This window comes from Rhinopithecus roxellana, chromosome 20 (assembly GCF_007565055.1).
Source record: "Rhinopithecus roxellana isolate Shanxi Qingling chromosome 20, ASM756505v1, whole genome shotgun sequence".
Classification (NCBI taxonomy): Eukaryota; Metazoa; Chordata; class Mammalia; order Primates; family Cercopithecidae; genus Rhinopithecus; species Rhinopithecus roxellana.
Window position 1 is genome coordinate 53,618,112 of NC_044568.1, and position 27,278 is coordinate 53,645,389.

The 27,278-nt window shown below is 48.8% G+C and overlaps 1 protein-coding gene across 1 annotated transcript in view; it reads right to left on the reverse strand.

Annotated features, from left to right (window-relative positions):
- The window catches only part of ATP2C2 (ATPase secretory pathway Ca2+ transporting 2), a 94,478-nt gene extending 67,620 nt beyond the window's left edge, over positions 1–26,858 (reverse strand). Inside the window, 1 exon segment of the mRNA XM_010355630.2 lies at positions 26,674–26,858. Within this exon segment, the coding sequence (XP_010353932.2) occupies positions 26,674–26,772 (99 nt within the window). The 5' untranslated portion in view covers positions 26,773–26,858.
- Between the last annotated feature and the right edge of the window lie 420 nt (positions 26,859–27,278).

Consider the following 27,278-nt stretch of genomic DNA (forward strand, 5'->3'; position numbering starts at 1 on the left):
CGAATTCACTTTTCCTTTTCCTTTTTTTTTTGAGATGGAGTCTTGCTCTGTCACCCAGGCTGGAGTGCAGTGGTATGATCTCGGCTCACCACAACCTCCCCCTCCCAGGTTCAAGCAAGTCTCCTGCCTCAGCCTCCCCAGCAGCTGGGACTACAGGCACGCACCGCCACGCCCCGCTAATTTGTTTTTGTATTTTTAGTAGAGACGGGGTTTCACCATGTTGGCCAGGCTGGTCTCAAACTTCTGACCTCAGGTGATCTGCCCGCTTCAGCCTCCGAAAGTGCTGAGATTACAGGTGTGAGCCACCGCGCCTGGCTCAAAACACGTAAATCCCATCACACACACACACACACACACACACACACACACACACACACACGCCCCGTGCTTGAAAACACTTGCAGAGATTCCAGTGCTCTCAGGATAAGAGTCCAACTACCTTCAATGTGACTACCCAGAACCCACACATGCTACAACATGGATGAACCTTGAAGACATTATGCCTTGGTGAAATAAGCCAGACCCGAAAGGACAAATCCTATAGGATTCCAGTTACAAGAGGTACCTAAAATAGTCAAACACACAGACAGAAAGGAGCACAGAGGTTACCAGGTGCTGGGGAGTTAGTGTTTAATGGCTACAGAGTCTCTTTGGGAAAGATGAAAGAGCTTTGGAGGCAAATGTTGGCGATGGTTGCATAACAATGGGAATATACTTAATGCCAGGGAACAATACCCTTAAAAATGGTTAAAATGGTGAATTTTATGTTATGTATATTTTACCACAATAAAAATCGAGAAGAAAAGGGCCAGACACGGTGGCTCATACCTGTGATCCCAGCACTTTGGGAGGCGGAGGCAGGCGGATCACCTAAGGTCAGGAGTTCAAGACCAGCCTGGCCAAAATGGCAACATGGTATTTTGTAAACATAGAAAAATTAGCCAGGCTTGGTGGCAGGTGCCTGTAATCTCAGCTACTCGGGAGGTTGAGTCAGGGAGAATTGCTTGAACATGGAAGGTGGAGGTTGCAATAAGCCAAGATCACGCCACTGCACTCCAGCCTGGGCAACAGAGTAAGACTCTGTCGAAAGAAAGTAAAGGAAGGAAGGAAGGAGAAATCCAGAAGAAAAGGATCAAAGGAACCCATTCCCCTGCCTTTGAGGACGGGACTAGCAGGTGCCCCCAACATTTCTCAGGTGCTCTGGACACCTGAAGGCTCAGGGCTGTCCACCCACATGTTCCTGGAGAATGAGCCAGATGGACTGAGGAGGTCATGGGGTGACAGGGTGCTGTACTACAGTAACACTGGAGGGGAGGGAGGGCACCCACATGTTCCTAGAGAATGAGCCAGATGGACTGAGGAGGTCATGGGGTGACAGGGTGCCGTACTACAGTAACACTGGAGGGGAGGGAGGGGTTGGCTGCAGAGACTTCCCTGACTCCCCTGTGTTTTGTGACTGCAGGGGCAGAGTCCAGAGCCCAAAGAGGAAAGGATGCAGCCTCCGACTTCCCTCTGTGAGTAAAAGCCACCTACACACTCCCAGCTCTGTAACCAAGGGTACTGGAAACAGGGACTCTGCTCACAGCAGCATGGTTCATGACACCCAAAAGTCAGACACTGCCCAATGCCCATCCATGGATTATGGAGAAGCAAAATGTGATCCATCCAGACAGCGGAGCATCGACTCAGCCTTGAATAGGAATGCAATACTGATGCACGTGGATGTTGTTAAACTGTGGCCTCTGCAAAACTGTTATTTGAAAGCCTAACACCTGGCACACCAGAATGTGACTTTATCTAGATGGGGTCTTTACAGAAGTGATCGACGTCAGATGGGGTCAAATATGAGCGATGTTCTTGCAAAAAGGAGAGATTTGCAGAGATAAACATGCACACAGGGAAGTCCATGTGGAGACGCAGGAGACTGTCCTGTGATGATGGAGGCAGAGGCTGAAGTGATGTGTCCAGTGGTCAACGAACGCTGAAGATTGCTGGCCATGCCGGAAGCTCAAAGACAAGCGTGGAACGGATTTTGCCCTGGAACCTCCAGAGAGAGCACAGCCCTCCTGACTCCTTGAGTTTTGACTTCTAGTTTCTAGAACTGTGAGACAATATATCGGGAGTCTGAGGCAGGAGAATGGTGTGAACCCAGAAGGCGGAGCTTGCAGTGAGCCGAGATCGCGCCACTGCCCTCTGACCTGAGCGACAGAGCGAGACTCCGTCTCAAAAAAAAAAAAAAAAAAAAAAGAGACTATACATTTACATTTAAGCCACCACATTTTTGGTACTTGGTGACCACAGCCCTGGGAAACACACTTGCTACAACACAGATGAACCTGGAAGACATCACGCTAAGCGCAAGAAGCCAGACAAAAAAGGCCACACGGTATGTGATTCCACTCATAGGAAATGCCCGGAACAGGCAAATTTATAGGAGCAGAAAGCAGATTGGGACCTGGGGAAGGGGAAGGGGGAATGGGGAGAAACTGCTAATGGGTACAGGGTTTCTTTCAAATCTTTCAGAACTGAATAGAAGTAGCGGCCACATGACATTGTGAGTGTACGAGATCCCATTACAATGTTTACTGTGAGGTGGTTGATTTTGTTATGTGAATTTCACCTCAATAAAATAAGAATTTTGTTTTTTGTTTTTGAGGCAGAGTCTTGCTCTGTTGCTCAGGCTGGAGTGCAGTGGCGTGATCTCGGCTCACCACAGCCTCTGCCTCCCAGGCTGAAGCAATTTGATTCTCCCCTCTCAGCCTCCTAAGAAGCTAGTACTACAGGTGTGTGCCATCACACCAGGCCTGTTTTTTTTTTTTTTTTTGGTATTTTTAATTGAGACAAGAATTTGACCTTGTTGCCCAGGCTGGTCTTGAACCCCTGGACTCAAGTGATCCACCTGCCTTGGTCCCCTACAGTGCTGGGATTACAGGCGTGAGCCACCACGCCCAGTCTTTTTTTTTTTTTTTTTTTTAAGCCATTTACAAGCTGCAGGCAGAACTCCCTCCACCACCTAGAAACTGTCCTCCTGACTCTCTCCTGGGTCCCACCTGTGTCAGTCACAGCCCCCTCCACCCCCACTCCCCCCACACCCATAGCCTCCCATTCACTGGCCTCCCATCCTCTATCCTCATTCCCCTCTCACTAGCTCCTCGCATAAACATCTCAGGGTGGGTTTCCACTCTAAACATAACCTCTTTTCTGGGCCTTGCATTGGAAATACACCTGCTCCTTCCTCATTTGCCAACATTGAGCTTTTAGAAGCAGTGTCTACACTTGCTGTCTCTACCTTTTCATTTCCCATCCACTTCTCAACCCACTTCAGCCAGGTCTGCAGGTCACTGTTGTGTTTCAAGGCCACCAGGACATAGCCCTGGACCCAATACACTGTGAGCCAGGGCCTGCTCTGCCTCACTCCAGTCTCGTGACTCTCAGGAAACACAGTCCCTGGGTTGGTGACTGAGCTCATGGATGCTGCCACTCCTTGCCCTGCATTTGGGGGACTTATACCTGGGATGCTCACCTAGGCACCCCCTCTCATCTCATTAAGAATGCACAGGGGCCAGGGGGCCTAATCTGTCCCGGGGTGATTCCAATCACACAGCTCCACAATCTAAATGGCACTTAATGTATCCTTTGTTGGAAACAGGATCGCCCACTCTGTTTCCAGAAACTGCAGACTCTGGTATATCCCTATCCCTGTAGCCAACCCCAACACACACTGACGGTTTCTCTCCAAGTGGGCGCATGCCAACTGCTAATCAGCACATTACCATGACCCAGAATGGCCCACCTTGAAGCTGATGCGCTCAAAAACTCAGGGTAAATTGTGGGGAAGGTTGATCAACTGTAATGCACCTACGCTGTCAGGCAGCCAAAAACATCCTCCGAGTTGTACCAAGCCTCTAGTCAAGGCCCACCCACCAGATTACAGGAAATACTGGAGATAATAGACACATGTAATGACACCACGGGAACACGATCACTGGACCGTGGGAACTGCAGGACACACAGCCCAGCCTCCCCAGCATATAACCTACAACAAAAACACAAGGGCGCACAGGCTCATGACCGCAATCCCAGCACTTTGGGAGGCCAAGGTGGGCAGATCACCTGAGGTCAGCAGTTTGAGACCAGCCTGGCCAACATGGCGAAAGCCTGTCTCTACTAAAAATACAAGAATTAGCTGGGTGTGGTGGCGGGCACCTGTAATCCCAGCTACTCAGGAGGCTGAGGTGGGAGAATCGCTTGAACTCAGGAGGTGGAGGTTGCAGTGAGCTGAGATCACGCCTCTGCACTCCAGCCTGGGCAACAAGAGCAAAATTCCTTCTCAAAACAAAACAAAACAAAACGAAAAACACAAGGATGAAACCTGCAGACGCAGAGAAACATCAGAGACCCCAGCCAAGCACAGGCTGGGACCTCACTTGAGTCTCGATTTGAATAAACCAGCGTGAAGCCGTGTTTAGGAGCCCACCAAGGGAACCTCAATATTGGCCAATATTTGATTTTCTCTAATTGTTAATATTTTATGATATGATAATGGTAATTGTGATATTTTAAAGAGTTCTTATCTTTAGCCATATATATGCAGAAATATTTATAGATGAAATGTTACGAAGCCTGAGATTTGTGTCAAAACAATCTGGGGTAGAAAGGAGTCAAGATTGGCTCCCCTCATTGGCACTGGGTAAGAGAGTCATGTGGGCTCATTCCATTATTCCGTCTATTTCTGCATATGATTGGAATTCTCCAACACAAAATACAAAACTAAATAGTATAACATTAAGGAGAAAAGAGGTGTTCTATGATTTGACCTAAGGAGATGTCACTGATGTCATCAAAAAAAAAAAAATACCTTTTGCAGAACAATGGTCATAATATAATCCTAGTTTTGTTTACAAAAAAAAAAGAGGAAGGAAGGAAAGATGAAAGGAAGGGGAGGGGAGGGAAAGGTAGGGGAGGGGAGGGAAAGGTAGGGGAGGGGAGGGGAGGGAAAGGGAGAAACTGGAAACAGTTTCAATTCAACTTTGTGTGAGTTTCCCATGGCTGCTTGGTTTCCAGGGCTGTAACAAAGAACCAACACAAACTGGGTGGCTTAAAACAACCGAAATTTATTCTCTCAGTTCCGGAAGCTAAAACTCTGAAATCAAGATGCTGGCAGGGCCATGTTCCCTCTGAACCCTGCAGGCAAGATTTTTCCTTCCTCTCCCAGTTTCTGGCAGTGGCTGACAGTCTTCCGTTTTCTTGGCATGTGCATGTGTCACAGCAGTCTCTGCCTCTGCCAGCACATGGCTGTATTCCCAAGCGTCTCTGTCTGCTCTTCTTATAAAGACCCCAGTCATTAGGTTAGGACCCACACAACTCTAGTGTGACCTCATTTTAATTTGACTGCATGGACAAAGACCCTATTTCCAAATAAGGCTGCATTCACAGGTACCGGGGGTTAGGGCTTCATGTGTTTGGGAGGACGCGCCTTGACCATAACAGCACGTATGTGCATTCACAGATGGGAGAGATGGCGGTAGCTGCCCCAGGACTGTGGGGCTGAAGGATCCGAGGCTGTAGCTTCTTGTAACTTTGTAGACATCAGTCCACTGTGAATCGCAAGTGTTCCTTTTGTAATGAGAGTGGCGCATCCTGGTAAAGGTCAGAGAGTGTCCCTAATTCTCCCTCTCCATCACACCTGATTTGGGCAGAACCAAACCTTTTTTTTTTTTTTTTGTCTGAGACTGAGTCTCACTCTGTCACCCAGGCTGGAGCGCAGCAGTGCGATCTTGGCTCACTGCAACCTCTGCCCCCCAGGGCTTAAGCCATTCTCCTGCCTCAGCCACCCAAGTAGCTGGGATTACAGGTGCCCGCCACCATGCCTGGCTAATTTTTGTATTTTTGGTAGAGACGGGGTTTGAACATGTTGGCCAGGCTGGTCTCAAACTCCTGACCTCAGGTAATCCGCCCACCTCAGCCTCTGAAAGTGCTGGGATTACAGGCGTGAGCCACCATGCCCAGCCCCTTCTCTTTTGTGTTTCTCTTTTTTAAAGCTTTTTATAAGATTAAATCCACATAACAAAAAGTTAACTGTTTTAGAGCATACAGTTCAGTGCATCTAGTACCTTCGCAATGTTGTGCAAGCACCACGTGAAACTCATCCCCAAACACTTTCAGCCCCCCGCACCCCGCACCTGAGAGGAAATCCTGTGCCCAGGAAGCAGGCGCTCCCCACACCCTTTCCAGCCCCTGGGACGACTCATCTGCTTCCTGTCTCTATGGACGTCATGGTCCTGCCTACTTCACATCCATCTTCTGTGTCTGTGCCTCCTTTGGAACCCCCAAGATGTTATGTGCCTGCTGCAGATAGACCCACACGGGTGATGGTGAGCGGAGCCCTCCTAGCCCCAAGGAAACGACCTAGAAGAGAAACGCTTCTGAGAGAAGCTGCACCAGACAAGCGCAGCTCAGAACTGATGTTTCACCTACCAGAGGCTCCGGAGGGGACCACAAAGTGCACATATGGCCCCTGCTGAAAGGTGAGTTGGCAGGAAAAGTGACCTGTGAGCTCACTCCAGAGCAAGGGAGCCAGCAGCACCTCTGGGCGAACAGCCTCTCTCAGCCCAGCCCTGCTGTGGCGCCCTCCCGTCCAGCCCTGGGATTCCGTTCATCTTCCCTGTTAGAGGGCTTATGCAGACATGCATTTCTTCAACATATTTGACCAAAGCCTAGCCCGTGCCTCAGTTTCCTCCCCTGGAATGTGGGGGGGCTAAGGGTATAACAGCCGGGATCCACAGGGCTGCTGTGGGATAAAGGAAAGTGAGACTGGGCACGGTGGCCCAGGCCTGTAATCCCAGCACTTTGGGAGACCGAGGTTGGTGGAGCATTTGATGTCAGGAGTTCAAGACCGGCCTGGCCAACAGGTGAAACCCTGTCTCTACTAAAAATACAAAAAAGTTAGCCAGATGTGATAGCACATGCCTGTAGTCCCAGCTACTTGGGAGGCTGAGGCAGGAAAATTGCTTGAACCCCGGAGGCAGAGGTTGAAGTGAGCTGAGATAGAGCCACTGTACTCCAGCCTGGGCGACAGAGCTAAACTCCATCTCGAAAAAAAAAAGAAAAAAAAAAAAAATAGGGAAACAGTGAGTATGAAATTCCCAGCACCAGGGAGCACTGAGGGCACATGAGCCTTAGAGTGACAGCAGTGACCAGCGGTGGGGACAGCAGGAGTCCTTGTCCTCAGAGGACACCAAGAGGCCCGAAGAGGGCTGCCACGTTTAAGAAATGAAAACACAGATGCCAGTTACCTTTGCACTCTGCATAAACACCAGATGATTTTTCCAGTATACACACACACCAAGTGCCATGTGGGACATGCATGCACTACAATTATTGTTTGAAATTCAACCACGACTGTGTGTCCTGGGTAAATCTGACGACACCAGGCATGAACAAGCCGAGAGATGCTCAAAACTCGTGTGGTGGTGCCCTGCTGGGGTGCAGCTAACCACAAAGGAGATGGGCGGGCCCCAGTGCAGATCGCGAGGGATCTAGAAAGGCACCCAGGAATTGTGAGAAAGCGGTTGAGAGAGGTACTGGAATGAGGGGGCCTTCTGGACTGAGGGAAGAACAGGCGTGAAGGTGCTAAGAACAAGGAAACGGCTCATGTGGGAATCCCAAATGCCTTAGGTTGTAGAAAGCACTTGGCCCCTCGGGGTTTCAGAGAAAGAGAAGAGGCAGAGAGAGCCCCAGGCATAGTGAATCCTCCAGTCCCAATCCTTCAAGAAGTTCACAATATAGGCCGGGCATGGTGACTTATGCCTGTAATCCCAGCACTTTGGGTGGATCACGAGGTCAAGAGATCAAGACCATCCTGGCCAACATGCTGAAACCCCATCTCTACTAAAAATACAAAAATTAGCCGGGCGTGGTGGTGCACACCTGTAGCCCCAGCTGCTCAGGAGGCTGAGGCAAGAGAATCACTTGAACCCAGGAGGTGGAGGTAGCAGTGAGCCAAGGTCGCACCACTGCACTCTCGCTTGGCGACAGAGCGAGACTCCATCTCCAAAACAAAACAAAACAAAAACAAAAGAATTTCACAATATAGGCCATGTAATTACTGGGATCCATGGCATTGGAGAGAATCAATGCAAGAGTCACAATGACACAAGAATAAAACAATCGAGTGGGCTTCCTGACAGAGATGGCACTGGAGACACGCACCCGAATAAGTCACTCTCCAGGCAGATGCTTCCTTCTTTCCAAGGCTCCTCTATCCTTCTCCCCCAAGGCACAGATCTGGGTATCCTCTAGTTTTATCTTAGTCCAGGATTCTCAGAGTGTGGGCCTCAGGCAAGCATCACCTGAAAATTGTTGGAAATGCAGAAACTCGGGCCCTACCCTGGGCCTACTACCTCAGAAGCCCTGGGGGTGGGCGGGCAGTCTGTGTTCTATCAAGTTCTGTCGAGGACTGACTGATGGGCTCAAAAGTTGACACTGGTTTGAGGAGGCATCACCAGGCCCAGACTCGGCCTAGTCTGGCTCCCCGCACCTATGCTGTATGACCCTCAGCAAGTCCCTTGACTTTTCTGAGTCGTAGTTTCCTCCTCTTTAAAATGGGAATGATGATACCTCGCCCCTAGCACTAATATGAGGAAGGGCTTCTGAAATTTCAGCCTCAGGTCAAGAGTGGCTTCAGAAGTGTTTTCCAGCCCCTGAAGTCCTTTCTAGGTAGTGTCTGTGTGCGTCTGTGTGTGCAGGTGCAGTGGTAGTGTGTCGCAGTGAGCAAGGAGCTAGCAACAGCACAAAGTGAGATACACGGAGTACGAACCTTGCTCAGGGATGGCCAGTGCATTCGGGCCAAGAGGAGACGGCTAGGCAGAGTAGTGGCCAATGCAATTGTTGGCGAGGTGAGGAGATGGGTTACATACAGGGAAATTGTGCGATAAGGAAATATACTAATGGTAATGGTAGTTGGTGTTCTTACTGTTGATGAAAAGAGTTAAAAATATACAAAGAGCTGGCACAAACCCTGTGGTATTTATTGGACTGGAATCTATGGAGATATAGAGAGAGACAGATATAAAACTAAATATAGATCTCACAGCATATGCACACTTACGCCATCTCCTCTGAGAAGGCCCAGGAGCCATGGCACCCAGTAACAATGAACACATAGTACCAGATCTTGCTTTCTAAATATAATTCTTCCGGTAAAAAGAGCCAAGGATCCTGGGAGAAATGGCTTTTTCCAGGGCCAATGTACAGAAAGTACAAAATGAAGCTGAGGTTTCTTGTTATGCCAGAAAGGGAAGTGCTCGAAGGATAATGGAAAAAATGTCAAGAGGACATGGAAGCCACCTTGAAGGGGTTCCCATTGGCCAAAAACAATCAAGCATCAAAATAAATATTGGTAGTAACAAATCGTAACATATTTAATCAACTAGGAGTCTGATATAGCCTGGCTCTGTGTCCCCACCCAAATCTCATTTGAACTGTAATCTGAATCCCCACATGTTGGGGAAGGGACCTCATGGGAGGTGATTAGATGGTGGGAGCAGTTCCCCCATGCTCATGATAGAGTGAGTTCTCACAAGATCTGATGGTTTCATATGGGGCTTCCCCCTTTGCTCAGCATTCATTCTCTCTCCTGTCGCTCTGTGAAGAGGTGCCTTCCGCCATGACTAAGTTTCCTGAGGCCTCCCAAGACCTGTGGAACTGTGAGTCAGTGAAACCTCTTTTCTTTATAAATTACTCAGCCTCAGATATTTCTTCACAGCAGCATGAGAATGGACTAATACAGAGTCCTTGCATTCCTACCGATATCAATAAATAAATGACCAAGTCAACAAGGAGAAGAGAAAGCTCTTCCTTATAGAAGACCATAAATAAGGGAGAATGATGATGATGGTGATATGATTTGGATCTGTGTTCCCCACCAAATCTCATGTCCAGTTGTAATCTCTAATGTTGGAGGTGGGCCTGGTGGGAGGTGACTGCATCATGGGGGCAGATATCTCATGAATGGTTTATCACTATCCTCTTAGTACTGTGCTCATGATTGTGAGTGAGTTCTCATGAGATCTGGTCATTTAAAAGCATGTGACACCTCCCCCTGCTCTCTCTCTTGCTCCTGTTCCCACCATGTAAGATACTTCACTCCTCCTTTGCCTTCCACCATGATTGCAAACTTCCTGAGGTCTTCCCAGAAGCAGAAGCCACTGTGCTTCCTATACAGCCTGCAGAACTGTGAGCCAATTAAACCTCTTTTCCCTATAAATCACACAGTCTCAGGTATTTCTTCTCATATGTGTGCTTTTTGAGACAGAGTCTCACTCTGTTACCTAGGCTGGAGTGCAGTGGTGCAATCTTAGCTCACTGCAACATCCGCCTCCTGGGTTCAAACTATTCTCCTGCCTCAGCCTCCCAGGTAGCTGGGATTACAGGCATGTATCACCAAGCCTAATTTTTTATTTTTAGTAGAGACCGAGTTTCACCATGTTGGCCAGGCTGCTCTCAAACTTCTGACCTCAAGCGATCCACCTGCCTTGGCCTCCCAAAGTGCTGGGATTACAGGCATGAGCCACCATGCCTGGCTTCAGGTATTTCTTTATAGCAGTGTGAGAAAGGACTAATGTAGATGGAATTAGAAAATCACCATTCAGCAAACAGTGTGATAGTAATCCATTCAGCCAAGCATTGTCCGTGCATGCTGAACTTAATGAGTGAAAATAAAATGAGAATCAGGTACTGACACTGTCTCAACATACCTCTCTGTAAAATACTTAATCATTACAAAGGAGAAAATAATAGCTTTAATTAAGGCAAATCTGGCAGATGTTGTCTTAGCCAAGGGGCCAAACTTATCACCACCAGTAATGAGACAAACAGCTGGGTGAACTTCCCAATATCATGTACTAAGGAGGACACAGTATCAGGCCACAAGGCTTTCTCCAGAAGTGTGTAACCTGAGCCAAATCCTGAGGAAACATTAGACAAACTCAAATCAAGGCATATCCTATGACTTTCTGAGCCTAGAATCTCTAAAAAGGTCGAGAATACAAAAGACAAGGAAAACCCACAGGAGTATTCCATACAGAAGGAGACCGGGGGACGTGGCAACTAAGAGCCACATCCTTTCCCTGTTACTGGAACAACGCTGATTGGAACTTGTGGACTGGATGGTCATGTTGCGTGGCTGTTCATTTCCTGATTTTTGGACTCTGTTGTGATTAATGAAGATTGTCATTTAAAGAAAATAGGCTGGGCACAGTGACTGACACCTATAATCCCAGCACTTTGGGAGGCTGAGGTGGGAGGATTGCTTGAGCTCAGGAGTTTGAGACCAGCCTGGGCAACATGGTGAAACCCAGTCTCCACAAAAATATAAAAGTTAGCTGGGCATGGTGGCACATGCCTATAGTCACAGCTACTGGGGAGGCTGAGGTGGAAGGATCACTTGAACCTGAGTTGGAGGCTGCAGTGAGCTGAGATTGTGCCACTGCACTCAGCCGGGTGACAGAGTAAGATGCTGTCTCAAAAAAAAAAAAAAAAAAAAAAAAAAAAAAAAAAAAAAAAAAAAAACCAAACCACCCACACCCACATACATACACACACACAGATGTATTCAGAAATAACAGAGCATCATGTCTGTAATTTATGCCTAAATGGGGGTGGTGAGGCTGAGGACAATGCAGCCAGTGTAGAAATGTGCTAATGATGCTGAGAGACCCGGGAGGAAGGATGTGCAAAAGTGTTTGTGCTATCATCTTCTTACAACTTTTCTGTCCATTTGAAATTATTTCCAGACAATAAGTGAAGAAATGATTCTGGAATGATGGTATGGCTGGGAAGAAACAGGTTCATTCCTATATTCAGGTTCAATCTGCATTGGCTGAGCATGTACTATGGACCAGACACAGCTGCTTATCATCACGCATACCTTTACTCCTCTATCTGACCAAAAGTTCAAGTTGGCAGGTGCTGTGCCCATTTTGTTGGATGGGCAAACCAAGGCCCTGGATTTGAGAGCTTTGCCCAAGGTCACGGCAGGCGAGTGTGGAGTGAGGGTTCGATGCAGGCTTTCCTGCCAGCCCACCTCTCTGCCTCTAGACACACAGCTGGGCCTCCCTGGCACTGATTCACACTCAGTTTTGGGACAGTGAGGCTGGTTCCTAGTGGACCTGCTTGTGGTCTGAGCAGCAGAAAGCAGTAGGGCCACTGAGTTGTGCCCAGGATGATAAGAACAGTGGCTCCCAGGAACCCCCTAGCTTTGCTCCAGGGCAGGCCCAGCACTGGGTCCCAGCATGTCCCTAGGAGAGGAGGCGCCTCTGGCTCTAGCTGTAGACTCTTGCCTGTCTTGTCCAGGAAGAGGGGAAGCTCTTCCTTCTGGCTTGGCCATTTCTTCCTTCCTTTCCTTCCTTCCTTTCTTTCTTTCAGATGGAGTCTTGCTCTGTCGCCCAGGTTGGAATGCAGTGAAAAGATCTCAGCTCACTGCAACCTCCGTCTCCTGGGTTCAAGCGATTCTGGTGCCTCAGCCTCCAGAGTAGCTGGGACTACAGGCGCCTGCCACCATGCCTGGCTAAATGTTTTATATTTTTAGTAGAGATAGGGTTTCACTGTATTGGCCAGGCTGGTCTCAAACTTTTGACCTCAAGTGATCCTCCTGCCTCAGCCTCCCAAAGTGCTGGGATTACAGGCGTAAGCCACCACATCTGGCCGTGGCTTGGTCATTTCTATGGTCAGCCTTTGAACCCTGGCTGCAATGGTGTTGAGCTGAACAGATCAGCCCCCATGCCAGGAGGCACCTGGGGCACCCTAGGAGTGACCCTGACAGACGGCAAAAGGGAGCAGATTGGGAGGCGTGAGTCAAGTCAATCCAACTGTTCTTAAAAGGGGGTGGGGAGGTTTCTGTGAAGAATGCATTTGAAGCCCATCAGTGATAGACTGGATAAAGAAAATGTGGCACATATACACTATGGAATACTATGCAGCCATAAAAAAGGATGAGTTCATGTCCTTTGCAGGGACATGGATGAAGCTGGAAACCATCATTCTCAGCAAACTAACACAGGAACAGAAAACCAAACACCGCATGTTCTCACTTATAAGTGGGAATTGAGCAATGAGAACACATGGACACGGGGAGGGGAACATCACACACTGGGGCCTGTCAGCAGGTGGAGGGCTAGGGGAGGGAGAGCATTAGGAGAAATAATTAATGTAGATGACAGGTTGATGGGTGCAGCGAACCACCATGGCACGTGTATACCTATGTAACAAACCTATACGTTCTACACATGTATCCCAGAACTTAAAAAAAAAAAAAAAAAAAAAGAATGCATTTGAAGCAGATGTATTCCTAATACCAACAAGGAGTCCAGGGGACTCGAGCTTAGAATTCAGGCAGCACTGGGCCCAATTCCATGAAGAGCTGTGTGACCCTGGGCAAATTACTTCATTTTCTAAGCCTCAGATTTCTACAGGGATTTTTGTAAGGATTCAAAACTATGTGGTTTCTCCATAGATGTTCATTATAACATTGTTCTAAAAACCAAAAAAGGAAACCAACTAACTGTCGGCAGGAAATGGGTTAAATACAAATGCCTATACCACCATGGAAGATGTGTTCACTCACAGGCACTGCGGGAATATGGGAGGGTGGAGCAGGCAGAAGAGTGGGCCCAGCAAGAATCAGTGAGGGGAAAGACGCTTATGTAGTTGTATAATACTTTTTAAAAACATTTTTTCTTTTTTTCAAGACAGAGTCTTGCTCTGTCATCCAGGCTGGAGTGCAGTGGCGTGATCTTGGCTCACTGTAACCTCCACTTCCCAGGTTCAAGCACTTCTCCTGCCTCAGCCTCCTGAGTAGCTGGGATTAAGGCGCGTGCCACCACACATGGCTAATTTTTGTGTATTTTTAGTAGAGATGAGGTTTCACTATGTTGGCTGGGCTGATCTCAAACTCCTGACCTCATGATCCACCTGCCTCAGCTTCTCAAAGTGCTGGGATTACAGGCGTGAGCCACCACGCCCAGCCTATAGTTGTATAATAATAATTACTAATAATTAAATAATTATTACTAATAAAAATCACCATGATCAGGTGCTACCTTACATGCTTGATGTATATTAAATGACTCCATTCCACAACAGACCCCCTGATGTATGTACAGTTAGTTACTACTCCACTGTACAGAAGAACAAACAGAGGCAGGGAAAAATTAAGTTTGCCTGAGGTCTCACAGCTGGCGAATGGCAGAACTAGAATTTGCATCCAGGCAGCCTGGGCTGTAGACTTCCGTGCTCTAAACCACAATCCTGCAGCCTCTCTAGACTTGCACAGAAAAGGGGCCAAGAACACCCAAACAGTAACCTGATTACCACAAATTGATCAGAAACAAACAGGACCTTCCTCCCTGCTCCTCCACCAACCCCAAGTCAAGGGGGAAAATAGGATCCATAAAGTGGGAGCGTGAAGGAGGAATTTTAAATTGTGCCAATCTTTATTTATGGTTTATGAAAAAAAAATTAAGACAAGTATAGACAGGAAAAGAAGGAAAAAAACCATACAATTCCTGGTTCACACAAGATAGTAGATAAATAGCAACTACTATTAGCAGAATTCAATAATAAGTGAAGGCAAAACTGTCACTCAAATTTCAGTATGCTGATATCTGGGGGAGGGGGTAGAGGGAGGAGAAAGCCTGGTGAGATAGGTGTTGCTGAAGGAGACTGACTGTTTATAGACTTTCCCTGGGGCAGAGGCACCTCCCAGATCACAGGGGAGGGAGGTTAGCTTATCTTTCCTGAAATCTACTACAGGTCAGGCTGTAGGCTCCAGGGTCCACAAAATGTGGCTGATATAAAAAAGAAAAATAATAAATGCAGGAGCACGTGTAGCCCAAATGCAAAGCTTAGCTCTCTGAGTTTCTGCCATCTCCTCCAGGAAGTCTTCACAGATGGCACTGGACTTTAACAGTAGCATTCCCACCCAACCCCCACACCCAGGTCACGCCTACCTTCTTTCTTACATGCTCTGCTTTCCTTCCTGGGGCTTATCTCAGTGTGTAATTATGTACTCACTGGAGTAATTATTTGATAGACATCTTCCTTCCCCACCAGCACATGAGCCCCACTCAGTAGGATTAGCGCTTTGCTCACTCTTTTGTCTCTAGTATCTGCAAGAGGGGCTGGCAAACAGGAGGATGGGTCTGAGACACACAGATAAGCTAATCATCCAGAGCAGCAGTGCTCACACTCCAGGGAGCCTCAGAACCCCGCGGGGGGCTTGCTGAGTCTCAGATTGCTGGGACCCACCCCAGAGTTTCTGATTCTGTAGTTCCAGGGTAGAACCTGAGATTCTGCATTTCTGGCGAGCTCCCAGGTGATGCTCATGCTGTTGGTCTCCAGCCCACACTTGGAGGACATGTCATCAAAAGAAAGAAGCAGTCAGGCACCAAGCGGCTCACACCTGTAATCCAACACTTTGGGAGACTGCGGTGGACAGATCTCTTGAGCCCAGGAGTTCAAGACCAGCCTGGGCAGCTTAGCAAAAGCCCATCTGTACAAAAATTAGCCAGGCATGGTTGTGTGCGCTTGTATTCCCAGCTATTCAGGAGGTGGGAGGATCACTTGAGCCCAGGAAGGTTGAGGCTGCAGAGAGCCATGATTGCACCACTGCACTCCGCCTGCATAGCAGAGTAAGACCCTATCAGGAAAGGAAAGGAAAGAAAAGGAAAGGAGGGGGGAGGGAGGAGGAAGGAGGGGGAGGGGAAGGTGGGGGGAGGGGGAGGGAGGAGGGGGAGGGGAAGTTGGGGGAGGTGGGGGGAGGGAGGCAGGGGGAGGGGGAGGGAGGTGGGGAGGGGGAGGGGGAGGGGGGAGGGGAGGAGGAACCTAGCTGTCAGAAGGGGAACCCAACGCTGCCCTCCATTCTTGCACCCAACACCTCCACTTTCACACCAGGACACAGGAATGTGGAAAGATGACACCTGCCTAAATCCATGTGGCTGGTGAGGGGTGGGCCCCATCTGCCCTACACCAGTGGCTCCCGGTTAAGAGTGGCCACTCAGGCCAACACTCCTTCCCCTACACCCAGAGCCCCCAGATTCGGTCCAGCTGGAGAGGCAAAGACAGGGAAGGTCCTGAGAGGTACATGGGGGTGAAATAAGCAGTTCTAGTTAGCCTGGTAGTTGGCATCCGTGGTTTGGCATAGGAAAGCGGGGTGCAGTGCCTGCCTGTCATCTCTTCCCCCTGGATCTCTGCAATCACAGATCTTGGGCCCTTCTCTTCCGTTTCTGTTTGCACTTGAGTTTCAAGGTGGGCCAAACAACGCGTCCTCTGCTGGGCTCTCTTCTCTCCAACAGGCCACAGGGAGTCTTAGGGAAGGTCATAGGAATATGGTCCGGCTAGAGGGGCACCGTCCCCACATCTCCTACCTGAGGACTTGGGGCAGACAGCAGAGGTGATAAACATTTCCAGAGGGGCTGCAGCCTCAAGAGACAATCATGCATTTTCTCCTTGTGGCTCACAGCTCCTCAAAGAAAAAAATACCTTTCAAGTCAATTTCCACACAGAACACGGTGTTGGACTGAGTTGTCCAACCCCCCCACCATTCCCAGGCCGAAGCCCTAAACCCCACACCCCATGTCCTCAGAAAGTGACTGTACTTGGAGATAGGGCCTTTAAAGAGGTCACTACAGCTAAATGATGTCATTGGTGCGGCCTTAATCCAATACGACTGGTGTCCACATAAAAGGAGCGGATTAGGATGCAGACACGCGCAAAGGACAACCGTATGAGGACACGGGGATGGCAGCCACCTGCAAACCAAGCAGAGAGGCCTTCGGAGGAACCAGCCCTGCTGGCACCTTACTCTCAGACTTCTGGCTTCCAGAACTGAGACAATGAATGAGCTGTGAGGAAGTGAAGTCTCCAGCAAGGGCAGCTGGCTGGACAACTTTGGGATTCACATTCATTGGCAACAAAGATGCCTCTCCAGCCCACTCCATCTTCCAGGCAGGGAGAGGGAAGACAGGTAATCTGGATTAAAAGCTCCTACCAGCTCGCTGAGACTTACCACACGGCTTCCACTACTCGCTGAGACTTAGCACAGGGCTTCCACTACTCACTGAGACTTAGCACACGGCTTCCACTACTCACTGAGACTTAGCACAGGGCTTCCACTACTCACTGAGACTTAGCACACGGCTTCCACTACTCTCTGAGACTTAGCACAGGGCTTCCACTACTCGCTGAGACTTAGCACAGGGCTTCCACTACTCGCTGAGACTTAGCACACGGCCTCCACTACTCGCTGAGACTTAACACAGGGCTTCCACCACTCGCTGAGACTTAGCACACGGCTTCCACTACTCTCTGAGACTTAGCACAGGGCTTCCACTACTCGCTGAGACTTAGCACAGGGCTTCCACTACTCGCTGAGACTTAGCACAGGGCTTCCACTACTCGCTGAGACTTAGCACAGGGCTTCCACTACTCGCTGAGACTTAGCACACGGCTTCCACTACTCGCTGAGACTTAGCACAGGGCTTCCACTACTCGCTGAGACTTAGCACACGGCCTCCACTACTCGCTGAGACTTAGCACACGGCCTCCACTACTCGCTGAGACTTAGCACAGGGCCTCCACTACTCGCTGAGACTTAGCACACGGCCTCCACTACTCGCTGAGACTTAGCACAGGGCTTCCACTACTCGCTGAGACTTAGCACAGGGCTTCCACTACTCGCTGAGACTTAGCACAGGGCTTCCACTACTCGCTGAGACTTAGCACACGGCTTCCACTACTCGCTGAGACTTAGCACAGGGCTTCCACTACTCGCTGAGACTTAGCACAGGGCTTCCACTACTCGCTGAGACTTAGCACACGGCTTCCACTACTCGGTGAGACTTAGCACAGGGCTTCCACTACTCGCTGAGACTTAGCACACAGCCTCCACTACTCGCTGAGACTTAGCACAGGGCTTCCACTACTCGCTGAGACTTAGCACACAGCCTCCACTACTCGCTGAGACTTAGCACACAGCCTCCACTACTCGCTGAGACTTAGCACAGGGCTTCCACTACTCGCTGAGACTTAGCACACAGCCTCCACTACTCGCTGAAACTTAGCACAGGGCTTCCACTACTCACTCAGTCTTAGCACACGACTTCTACTCCTAAGTCTCCCGTGTTCTTATCACCATCATGTGAGACGCCTTAGAGACCAGAGGTGCTGGGATTATTAGCCCCTGAAGTATCCACAGATCCAGGTTAACCCCAGGACAATTGAGAAGAATCGCTGACAGTCCACAGGGAAGGTATGGATTGGATGTTTCCTCTCCGACAAGGACCCTTCAGGAGGGCCAGCCTCATGGGCATGAGGCCAGTACAGCTGCACAGAGATGCCTGTGCAGGACAAGCATTGGGCTTGAGGCTTCATGCTCCAAGCTGCCATCTTGAAATGCGTAATCATTGGATCTGAATGTGGATGTGGAAATTTAGTCCCATGGGATGATGTATACCCGGGGTTTGGCATCTCCCCGACTCCACCCAGTGGCCACGACCGCCTTCCCCGATGAGGGACAACTGGGAGGGTCTACACAAGGGGTGTCCAATCTTTTGGCTTCCCTGGGCCACAATGGAAGAAGAATTGTCTTGGGCCACACATAAAATACACTAATATTCATGATAGCTGATGAGCTAAATAAATAAATAAATAAATTGCAACAAAATCTCATAATGTGTTAAGAAAGTTGACGAATTTGTGTCGGGTTGCATTCAAAGCTACCTTGGGCTGCGGGTTGAACACGCTTGGTCTACACTCACCCGGTAGTAATCCCTTGTGTGGTGGAGAGCAATAATCTATAGAATCTATAGCAAGTGGAAGTCACCAGGATAGTCAAGGGAGAGATCATAGAAGATAGAAGCAAGTGTCTTCCTGCTATTGGCAGTCTGCTCCATGAATTCTGTAGCCAGTCCTGCCCTCAAGTCAGCCTCATCGCCTTACCTGCCTTCCTTGAACCAGAGACCTTTCCTCTTTGCCCTTGGTCATTCCCAACTCCCCTGTGGAAGTCTCCAATGCACTGACCCAAATTACTTACCTCTGTGTTGGGAAGCCCCAAGGGGTTGCAGGAGCCCCCAGATGGCCACATACAGACCCCCCTCCCATCCCATCCTCTTTCTCCCACTGGCACCCCAAGTGCTGGGCTGGCACCGCTCTACACGGCACCCCCCCCCCCCGGGGATCTGGATTCTTGTCTAATAATGCGGTTTATAGAACCACTCCCACCCAGCTACGCCCACCCAGCCCTGAAAGGCAACACAGACCTAAAAGCCCACAATGCTTTCTCTCCCCTTCTTTTGTTCAAACTTCCTCTTTATTTTTCACATGTCCTTTTTTTTTCTGGCTACAAAATTAAACCATATTTGTGGCTGGAAATTTGGAAAATGCACAAAATTACAAAGAAGAAAATCTGTCATCCCAAGATTAAAAAAACCGCTCAAAATGATCTTTTTCCAGATTATCTGCACATTGTAAAAGTTTGTTTTTTCCAAAAGAAATTACGACCACCTGTTTCCACTGAATGATGCATCATGCAGGGCAAAGATGGCAAAACAATCATGGAATCCACGTGGGTGAGCAGACAGATGTCTAGTCCTTCTGTTTTTCTGTATGTTTGACATTTTTCTTTTTCTTTCTGTCTTTCTTTTTTTTTTGACAGAGTCTTGCTCTGTCACCCAGGCTGGAGTGCAGGGTATGATCTTGGCTCACTGCAACCTTTGCCTCCCTGATTCAAGCTATTCTTCTGCCTCAGCCTCCCAAGTAGCTGGGATTATAGGCGCATGCCACCACACCCGACCAATTTTGTATTTTTAGTAGAGACGAGGTTTCACCATGTTGGTCAGGCTGGTCTCCAACTCCTGACCTCAAGTGATCCACCCACCTGGGCCTCCCAAAGTGCTGGGATTACAAGCGTGAGCCACTGTGCCGAGCTGTGTTTGACGTTTTTCATGTTAAAATCTTAGATAGACTCTTAGCCGTCCACTGTGTCATTACATATTCTTCCACAGCATCAGTTCCAGTGCCTGTGAGAATTCTGTTACCTAGATATCCCAGAATACGTGTAAACAAACCTCTACTCATGGGCATTTTTAAATATTTTGAATATCTCATTTCTTGTTTTCAAGTTTTTGTTTTCATCATATCTGATACGAGACAAGTCCTTTTTACCAGGTGTCTATATTAACCTTCAAACAACCATCCAAATACCATCCATCTCAACATCTGACTTGGACAGGTTCATCTAAACACTCTACATGATTTTTGAGGTCCCTGAACAAGCTTTCTGCTACTTCCCTTTTTCTCCTTTTCGATAGATTATTAGGTGGGGTGGGAATAAAACCCAAACTCTTGCATCTTTCATAACTTGTATTTCTTTGTCCATGAAAGAGAAACAGCAGCTGAATATCTACCCTTGAAGATATAGCAGTTGCCTGTGTTCTCATCCAGATGGTCTCTGATTTAGGAGAAATACCGAATCTACAAACAACTTGTGTGCACACAAATAAAAAACACAGGACCACCCATCAGCTCCCAGTCCCCACCCATAATATGATGGCCACCAAGCAGCAACCATTTAACACACTGGAAGTTCCTTCTAGGAACTTTCCCTCCCTAGGAGTTTGGGACTCTAGGATTCTTTACCCTTAATTTAAAAAGCTTGTGATTGGGGGCAGGGTTTCCGGGATGCCATCTTCAGAGCCTTCAAGTTTTCTGAGAACTTACTAATGTTTAAAGTGTTTCAATGACTGTCTGATTACCACAGACCTTCCGGGGTGGGGGGCAACTTACAACTAAGGACTGTGACATAACACCAGCATGCACATTTGCGTCCATGACAACGACCACAGCACACACTGTAGCGTCCGAGTGAAGGCTGATACCCACTGAAAGCTTCAATGGCTCAGAGAGAAAGGTTAGCAGGAGAATTGAGTCATCACACAGTGCACAATTGTGGAATCGATGAGAAAACTCTAAGACACCTAAATATTGAGAAGTGTAGTCACATTGCAAGCAGGTGCGTTACATGAATCCAGTCTTTGTACATAGCAGCTGCCACAGTCAATGAGCACTAAGTGTAGTAGTAAACACAAATAGACACCAAATGAAGACATACTCTCAACAACGCCCAACACTAACATTATCTTCAAGTGAACGAGCCAGTTCTATGGTAATCAGATGACAGCCTTCAAAATTGGCATTCGCAGGCTGCTTGCTGGCAGTTGGACTTGAGTTTGAGTCTGATTATCCTCAACTAGCAAACAAATTCCTGACAAATGTAAATGTCATTTTGTACACACACGCGTTAGCAGACATTCTCAGCGTCAGCATTTCCAAAATCAAAAGTCCAAAAGTGTTTAAAGAACAGAACTCAAGATGAATGAAAACACTAACCCAAACAGATAACTAGTGAGCAAATGACATGTCAGATGTGGTTCTAGGGTTTTTTTTTTTTTTTTTTAATGTGAATGACATCATTTAAGGAAATACTTCTTTCTACTATCCCAATGGGCAGCCTTTAAGGCGGTCTCCAGTCATCACTCCCTCCCAGTACCCATGGCCTGTGTAACCCCTTCCCTTTGAGTGTAGACTAGACCTAGACTTACATCAAATGAATAGAATATGGCAGAAGTTATGAGATCTCATTTCTGAGACGAGATTCAAAAAAGGCTTTGGTTTCCAGTATCTTTTTTTTTCTGTTTTTTGACATGGAGTCTTGCTCTGTCACCCAGGCTGGAGTATAGTGGCGCAATCTTGGCTCACTGCAACCTCCACCTCCTGCATTCAAGTGATTCTCCTGCCTCACCCCTCTGAGTAGCTGGGGTTACAGGCACCCACCACCACACTCAGCTAATTTTTGTATTTTTAGTAGAGATGGGGTGTCGCCATGTTGGCTAGACTGGTTTCAAACTCCTGACCTCAGGTGGTCCACCTGCCTCGGCTGCCCAAAATGCCGGGATTATAGGTGTGAGCCACCGTGCCTAGCCTGATTGAGTTTTAATGGAACATCACCAATATATCAAAATAAGGCTGTTCTATTTGTACTTTATAATTTTATTATAACTTTTTTTTTTGAGACGGAGTCTGGCTCTGTCGCCCAGGCTGGAGTGCAGTGGCCGGATCTCAGCTCACTGCAAGCTCCGCCTCCTGGGTTTACGCCATTCTCCTGCCTCAGCCTCCGGAGTAGCTGGGACTACAGGCGCTCGCCATCTCGCCTGGCTAGTTTTTGTTGTGGTTGTTGTTGTTGTATTTTTTAGTAGAGACGGGGTTTCACCGTGTTAGCCAGGATGATCTCGATCTCCTGACCTCGTGATCTGCCCGTCTCGGCCTCCCAAAGTGCTGGGATTACAAGCTTGAGCCACCGCGCCCGGCCTTTTTTTTTTCTTTTTGAGAGGGAGTCTCCCTCTGTCTTCCAGGCTGGAGCGCAGTGTTGTGATATCGGCTCACTGCAACCTCCGCCTCCTGGGTTCTAGGGATTTATCTGCCTCAGCCTCCCCAGTAGCTGGGATTACAGGCACCTGCCACCATGCTCGGCTAATTTTTCTATTTTTAGTAGAGAGAGGTTTCACCATATTGGCCAGGTCGCTCTTGAACTCCTGGACTCAAGTGATCCACCCACCTCAGCCTCCCAAAGTGCTGGGAAAACAGGGGTGAGTCACTGCGACCGGCCTAAATTGATTTTATAATTGAGTTATAAGCAAACAGTTATGTTTATTACAGGTTTTATGTTTATAGTTACTGGAAGTCACACTTTCATACAAATCATTTAAGACAACACTGGCCAGGTGCGGTGTCTCATGCCTGTAATCCCAGCACTTTGGGAGGCTGAGGCGGGCGAATCATGAGGTCAGGAGTTTGAGACCAGCCTGGCCAACATGGTAAAACCCCATCTCTACTAAAAACACAAAAATTAGCTGGGTGTGGTGGCGAGTACCTGTAATCCCAGCTACTTGGGAAGCTGAGGCAGGAGAATCTGGGAGGCGGAGGCTGCAGTGAGCCAAGATCACACCACTGCACTCCAGCCTAGGTGACAGGGCGAGACTCTGTCTCAAAACAAACAAACAAAACACTGTGGGGTTTCAGTACGTTTAAGAAGATGCCCACACGTTGCTAAATTCTGAGAAACACTAATGATTTGTGAGTTTGGGCAAGCCTTGGGTGAAGGTTGTGTGTGCATGAGCCTCAGAATTCCCATGCATATACTCTTTTCCGGTAACCAAGTGTAATCTCTTAAAAACACAAATCTCACTGTGCCTGTTTTATCAGTTCTAATGTTTGGCCCATCTGTGAATAAATGAGTGACTGTCATGTCTTGACTTAAAACCCTTCAACGATCCCCCATTGCTCCAGGGATAAAGGCCACACTCTGACAAGGCTCCGTACGACCCTCCTCTGCAGTCTCATCCAACCAACCCCAATGCCTCTCCCTCTTTTGTCTAGAACTCGCTGTCAACCCCTGCCCTTCATCCATCTCACTCTTTGCCACTCCTATTCATCTTAAACATCACGTCTTTCTCCCAGCTCTGACACATCGGCATTAAACAGTGAACTGTGACCTGTTGCTGGGTGCCTGTCTCTGCCTCCCGGATGGGATACCTGAGGGCAGGGAGCTGTGCATCCTTAATACCCCCTGCCTGTAGCACCCACTTGACACACAGAGGGAGCCCCTCTCCATGAATCTAGGTTGACTAGATGAGTGGTCACTACATGTGTCAGTTGGGATCCAAGCCTCACCCTGCAGAGCCCAGAAGGATGTATCTGCTCACCAGCCAGGAAGGCAGTGGGTTGGGGCTATACCTGCCTCAGTTAAGAGATGGGAGCCCTGAGGGGCAGAGAGAGCTTCCTCCGGAGTCAGCGCTGAGTCACCTGGGAAGCAGGAATTTCTGGTCCAATCTCTTCCTTACCTTAATGTTCAGGTCAGCAGTGAGAAACTTTTTCTAGTAACTAAATTAAAGAGGCCTCTCAAAGACCTTTCTTTTTGTTGTTGTTTTGTTTTGAGACAGGGTCTCACTGTGTTGCCCAGGTTGGAGCACAGTGGCATGATCAGTTAACTGCAGCCTTGACCTCCAGGTGCAAGCAATCCTGCTTCAGCTTCGTGAGCAGCTAGAACCACAGGTGCACACCACTATGCCTAATTTTTAAAATTTTTTGCAGAGATGGCATCTGGCTATGTTGCCCAGGCTGGTCTTGAACTCTGGGGTTCAAGCGACCCTCCTACCTCAGTCTTCCAAAGTGTGGGGATTACAGGCATGAGCCACTGCGCCCGGCTCAAACACCTTCCTTTCCATTCCTGGAAATGCTGAAATCCAGTCTCCAGTTCCCCTCTTAACCACCAGTCTTCTATCTGGTCCTCTACTCTTTGATTCTCCAGTGCACCTAAGACCACTGGGTCTCAAATAAAGCATCTCCTGGTTTCTCAGTTGACTGTTGGCCTCCTCTATGAACTTTGTTTTGTACATACCTGTATCCTCGGCACCTGGCAAAACTGGTTGTCAGGAAGTGCTCACTGAGCAAATGAAAGTGGCCCCACCAGGAGCTTCACATCCTCATTGATCACATGATGACAGTAAAACTTATCTTGGAGGTAAGAGGCCCAAGAGAAGACACAGCAGGTTCTCAGTAACACTCACTATTAGAACTGGTGTAACTGGTCAAAGTGGCTGGGGGAGGGGAGGGCTTAGAGGCCTCCTACAGGCATCCTGGATGTGGCATATAATTAGTGCTCATAAAAGACGGTTCCAACTATTGTAGAAGTGATCACCTCAACACACATTGCCTCCTTTCCAAACCCTGGGAGGAAGGTGTTTCAACCAGAGGACACGAGTAGGAGAGGAAACGAGGTGTTCAGGTCTGAGCTGACCTGGCAGGAAGTGAGTGCCTGGCCCAGCCTCCCGGCTTCCCCACCTCCCTCCCTCCTCACACTTCCCATCGATTTTCATTGTTACTTCTTGGGTTTGCACAACGCTGCCTCTGGAGACACCCTGGTGCAGCACACTGCCCATTGTCACGCACCCAAGGCCTCAGGATGCTACTGAGAGCACCCCAGTCCACAGCCAGGTGGGAGAGCATGCCAACAGACCGGCTCAACACCTGTTGGACCTTTGAGAACTCTTCTGCAAAGATTTGGAGGGATGAAGTCCACCTGGCACAGAGATCAAACTCTCCCCAGCATCTCCCTTGAGGTTATATCATCCATGCACCTGCATTCCTGGCCATCCTATGAAACCTGATGGTAACCAACTACACATCAGGAGGGTTTGAAAAATACCTGGCCTGATGCAACCATCCAAAGATGGAAAGGAAAAAACAGGAATGGCAACGTAGGAAAGGCAACCTGTGTTGGCAAATAAACTTCAAACTCCTTTAGCAGAACGTATCACACAAGTAGAAAAATAGATTGATTGAAATTAATTGAACTCTATATCCTATCAATATTAACACCCCCCTTCAGAAAAATCGCGATTGTTCAAAAACTGCTAGTTACGTGGTCCTGTGGTCTACCACCCTAACACCAGAATTCTTACATCAACAGGGATGTATAAAACACTATTTTTAAAAAGTCCGAAACACTATCTTTAAAAAGCACAAATACTTAATCTCACAAACAAAATGTTTTGACCATTAGTATTCTTTGGGAGAAAAAAATAAAATTTTAAGTCAAATATTTTTTCAGCTTTTTATTATTATTATTAAAAGATAATTGTACCTTTGAAGTTTCCTCTCACTGGTCAAAAGGCTATTGCCAAGTCATATTTCTCATTAGCAACCCAGGGGTCTTGTTCAGATATGGTATTTTTGAATGACTGCTTAAGCTTAAATGAAAAAAAAAAAGTGCAACGACCCTCTGGCGTGCAAAGAAACGCTCTGCAGAAATTCAGTGCCCCCTTGCCCTTAAAGCATGCAAGGAGTTCTGTTTGCGAAGCTGAAAAGAAGGGTGTTGGGTCACCCTCAAGCCTGGCTTCACCACTGGCTTCCAAGAATCCGAGGAACAGGAGGGGCTTTATTTGACAGCTTTGCCACTTTGTTCCCTCATGAACCGTCCTGCCCTGGCACCCTGCTGCTTTACCCCAGCGGGTCCCCTGGAGGTTGCAAAGCAGGCTGACAGCTCTGGATGGCTTTCTAAAAGTGCCTGCCTGTAGGAAGTGAGGCTGGGAGGTCCCTCAGCTCCAACTTTGCTTTCTATTATTGCCACAACAGTTCAGCAATCTTTTGTTTTTTGCATCTCTCTAATTTTATTTTCCAATTTAAGTTTTAAAAATCCATAAAGCAGCCCAAGAGCTGGAGACCCAGGAATTTTAGTTCCCCGGAGTCACAGAAACCTAGGTTAAGTTCCCAGCCAGGTCACTTCCTAGCTCCGTGCCCGTTAGGCAATATACTTAACCACTCTCGGCCTCAGTTTCTCATCTGCAAAATGGGTTCACGTGAGGGTTCAACGCTGAGCTCCCCGGGCCAGAGCACACATGAGAGCGTGGCTGCTGTGAGGACGGCTTCTTTCCGGAACCAGGGGAGGAGGACGAGTTCGCGAACCGCAGCGCGAACGCGGCGTCTCGGGTCGGGGACGGTTACGACAGAGGGGATGGGGGGGTCGGGTCGCACGCCCGGCGCGGGGTCGCCCGGACTCACCAAGGCTTCTTCCTCGTCCTTTTCCAGCGCCTGGTACTGGCGGCCCCCACCCGAGAAGCCGAGTTTCTGCAGGAACTTGGAGACGCGTCCCTCGACCATGGTGAGCGGGCGCAGGCGCTCCCTGCCTCCTGCGGTCCCCGGCGAGGCCCGGGATGGCTGCGCGCGCCCAAGCCAACTAGGCCAGACCCGGTCACCAGGGAGCTGTCTACCTGCCCGCGGCAGGTGAGGCCCCGCCCCCGGGGCGGGGCTGCGCACAGGGAGGTGCAGGCTCACCTGGCCCCGCCCCGCGAGCGCGCCTGAGACCCCAGGACCCCGGGGACAGCGCGGGCTGGCCAGCGAAGGCCCAGGGGGCGGCTGCGTCGCCTCGGGGCTCGGGCTGTTTCCCACACTTGCAGATCCCCAGAATCACCTGGAGGGGGGGAGGTGGAGGAGCAAACGCTGGTTTAAAATCCGGATTCCCAGACCCCTCCCTGCCCAGTTATTGGGTTTCGAGCCGCCGGGAGCTGGGTTTTTTAAGGAGCCCCAGGTGATCCTCTTGAGGAAGCCAGTGTAGGCCGCTCTAAGGCGCCGGGAGCGAGGTGGCTGGAGCTGACTCAGACTCACAC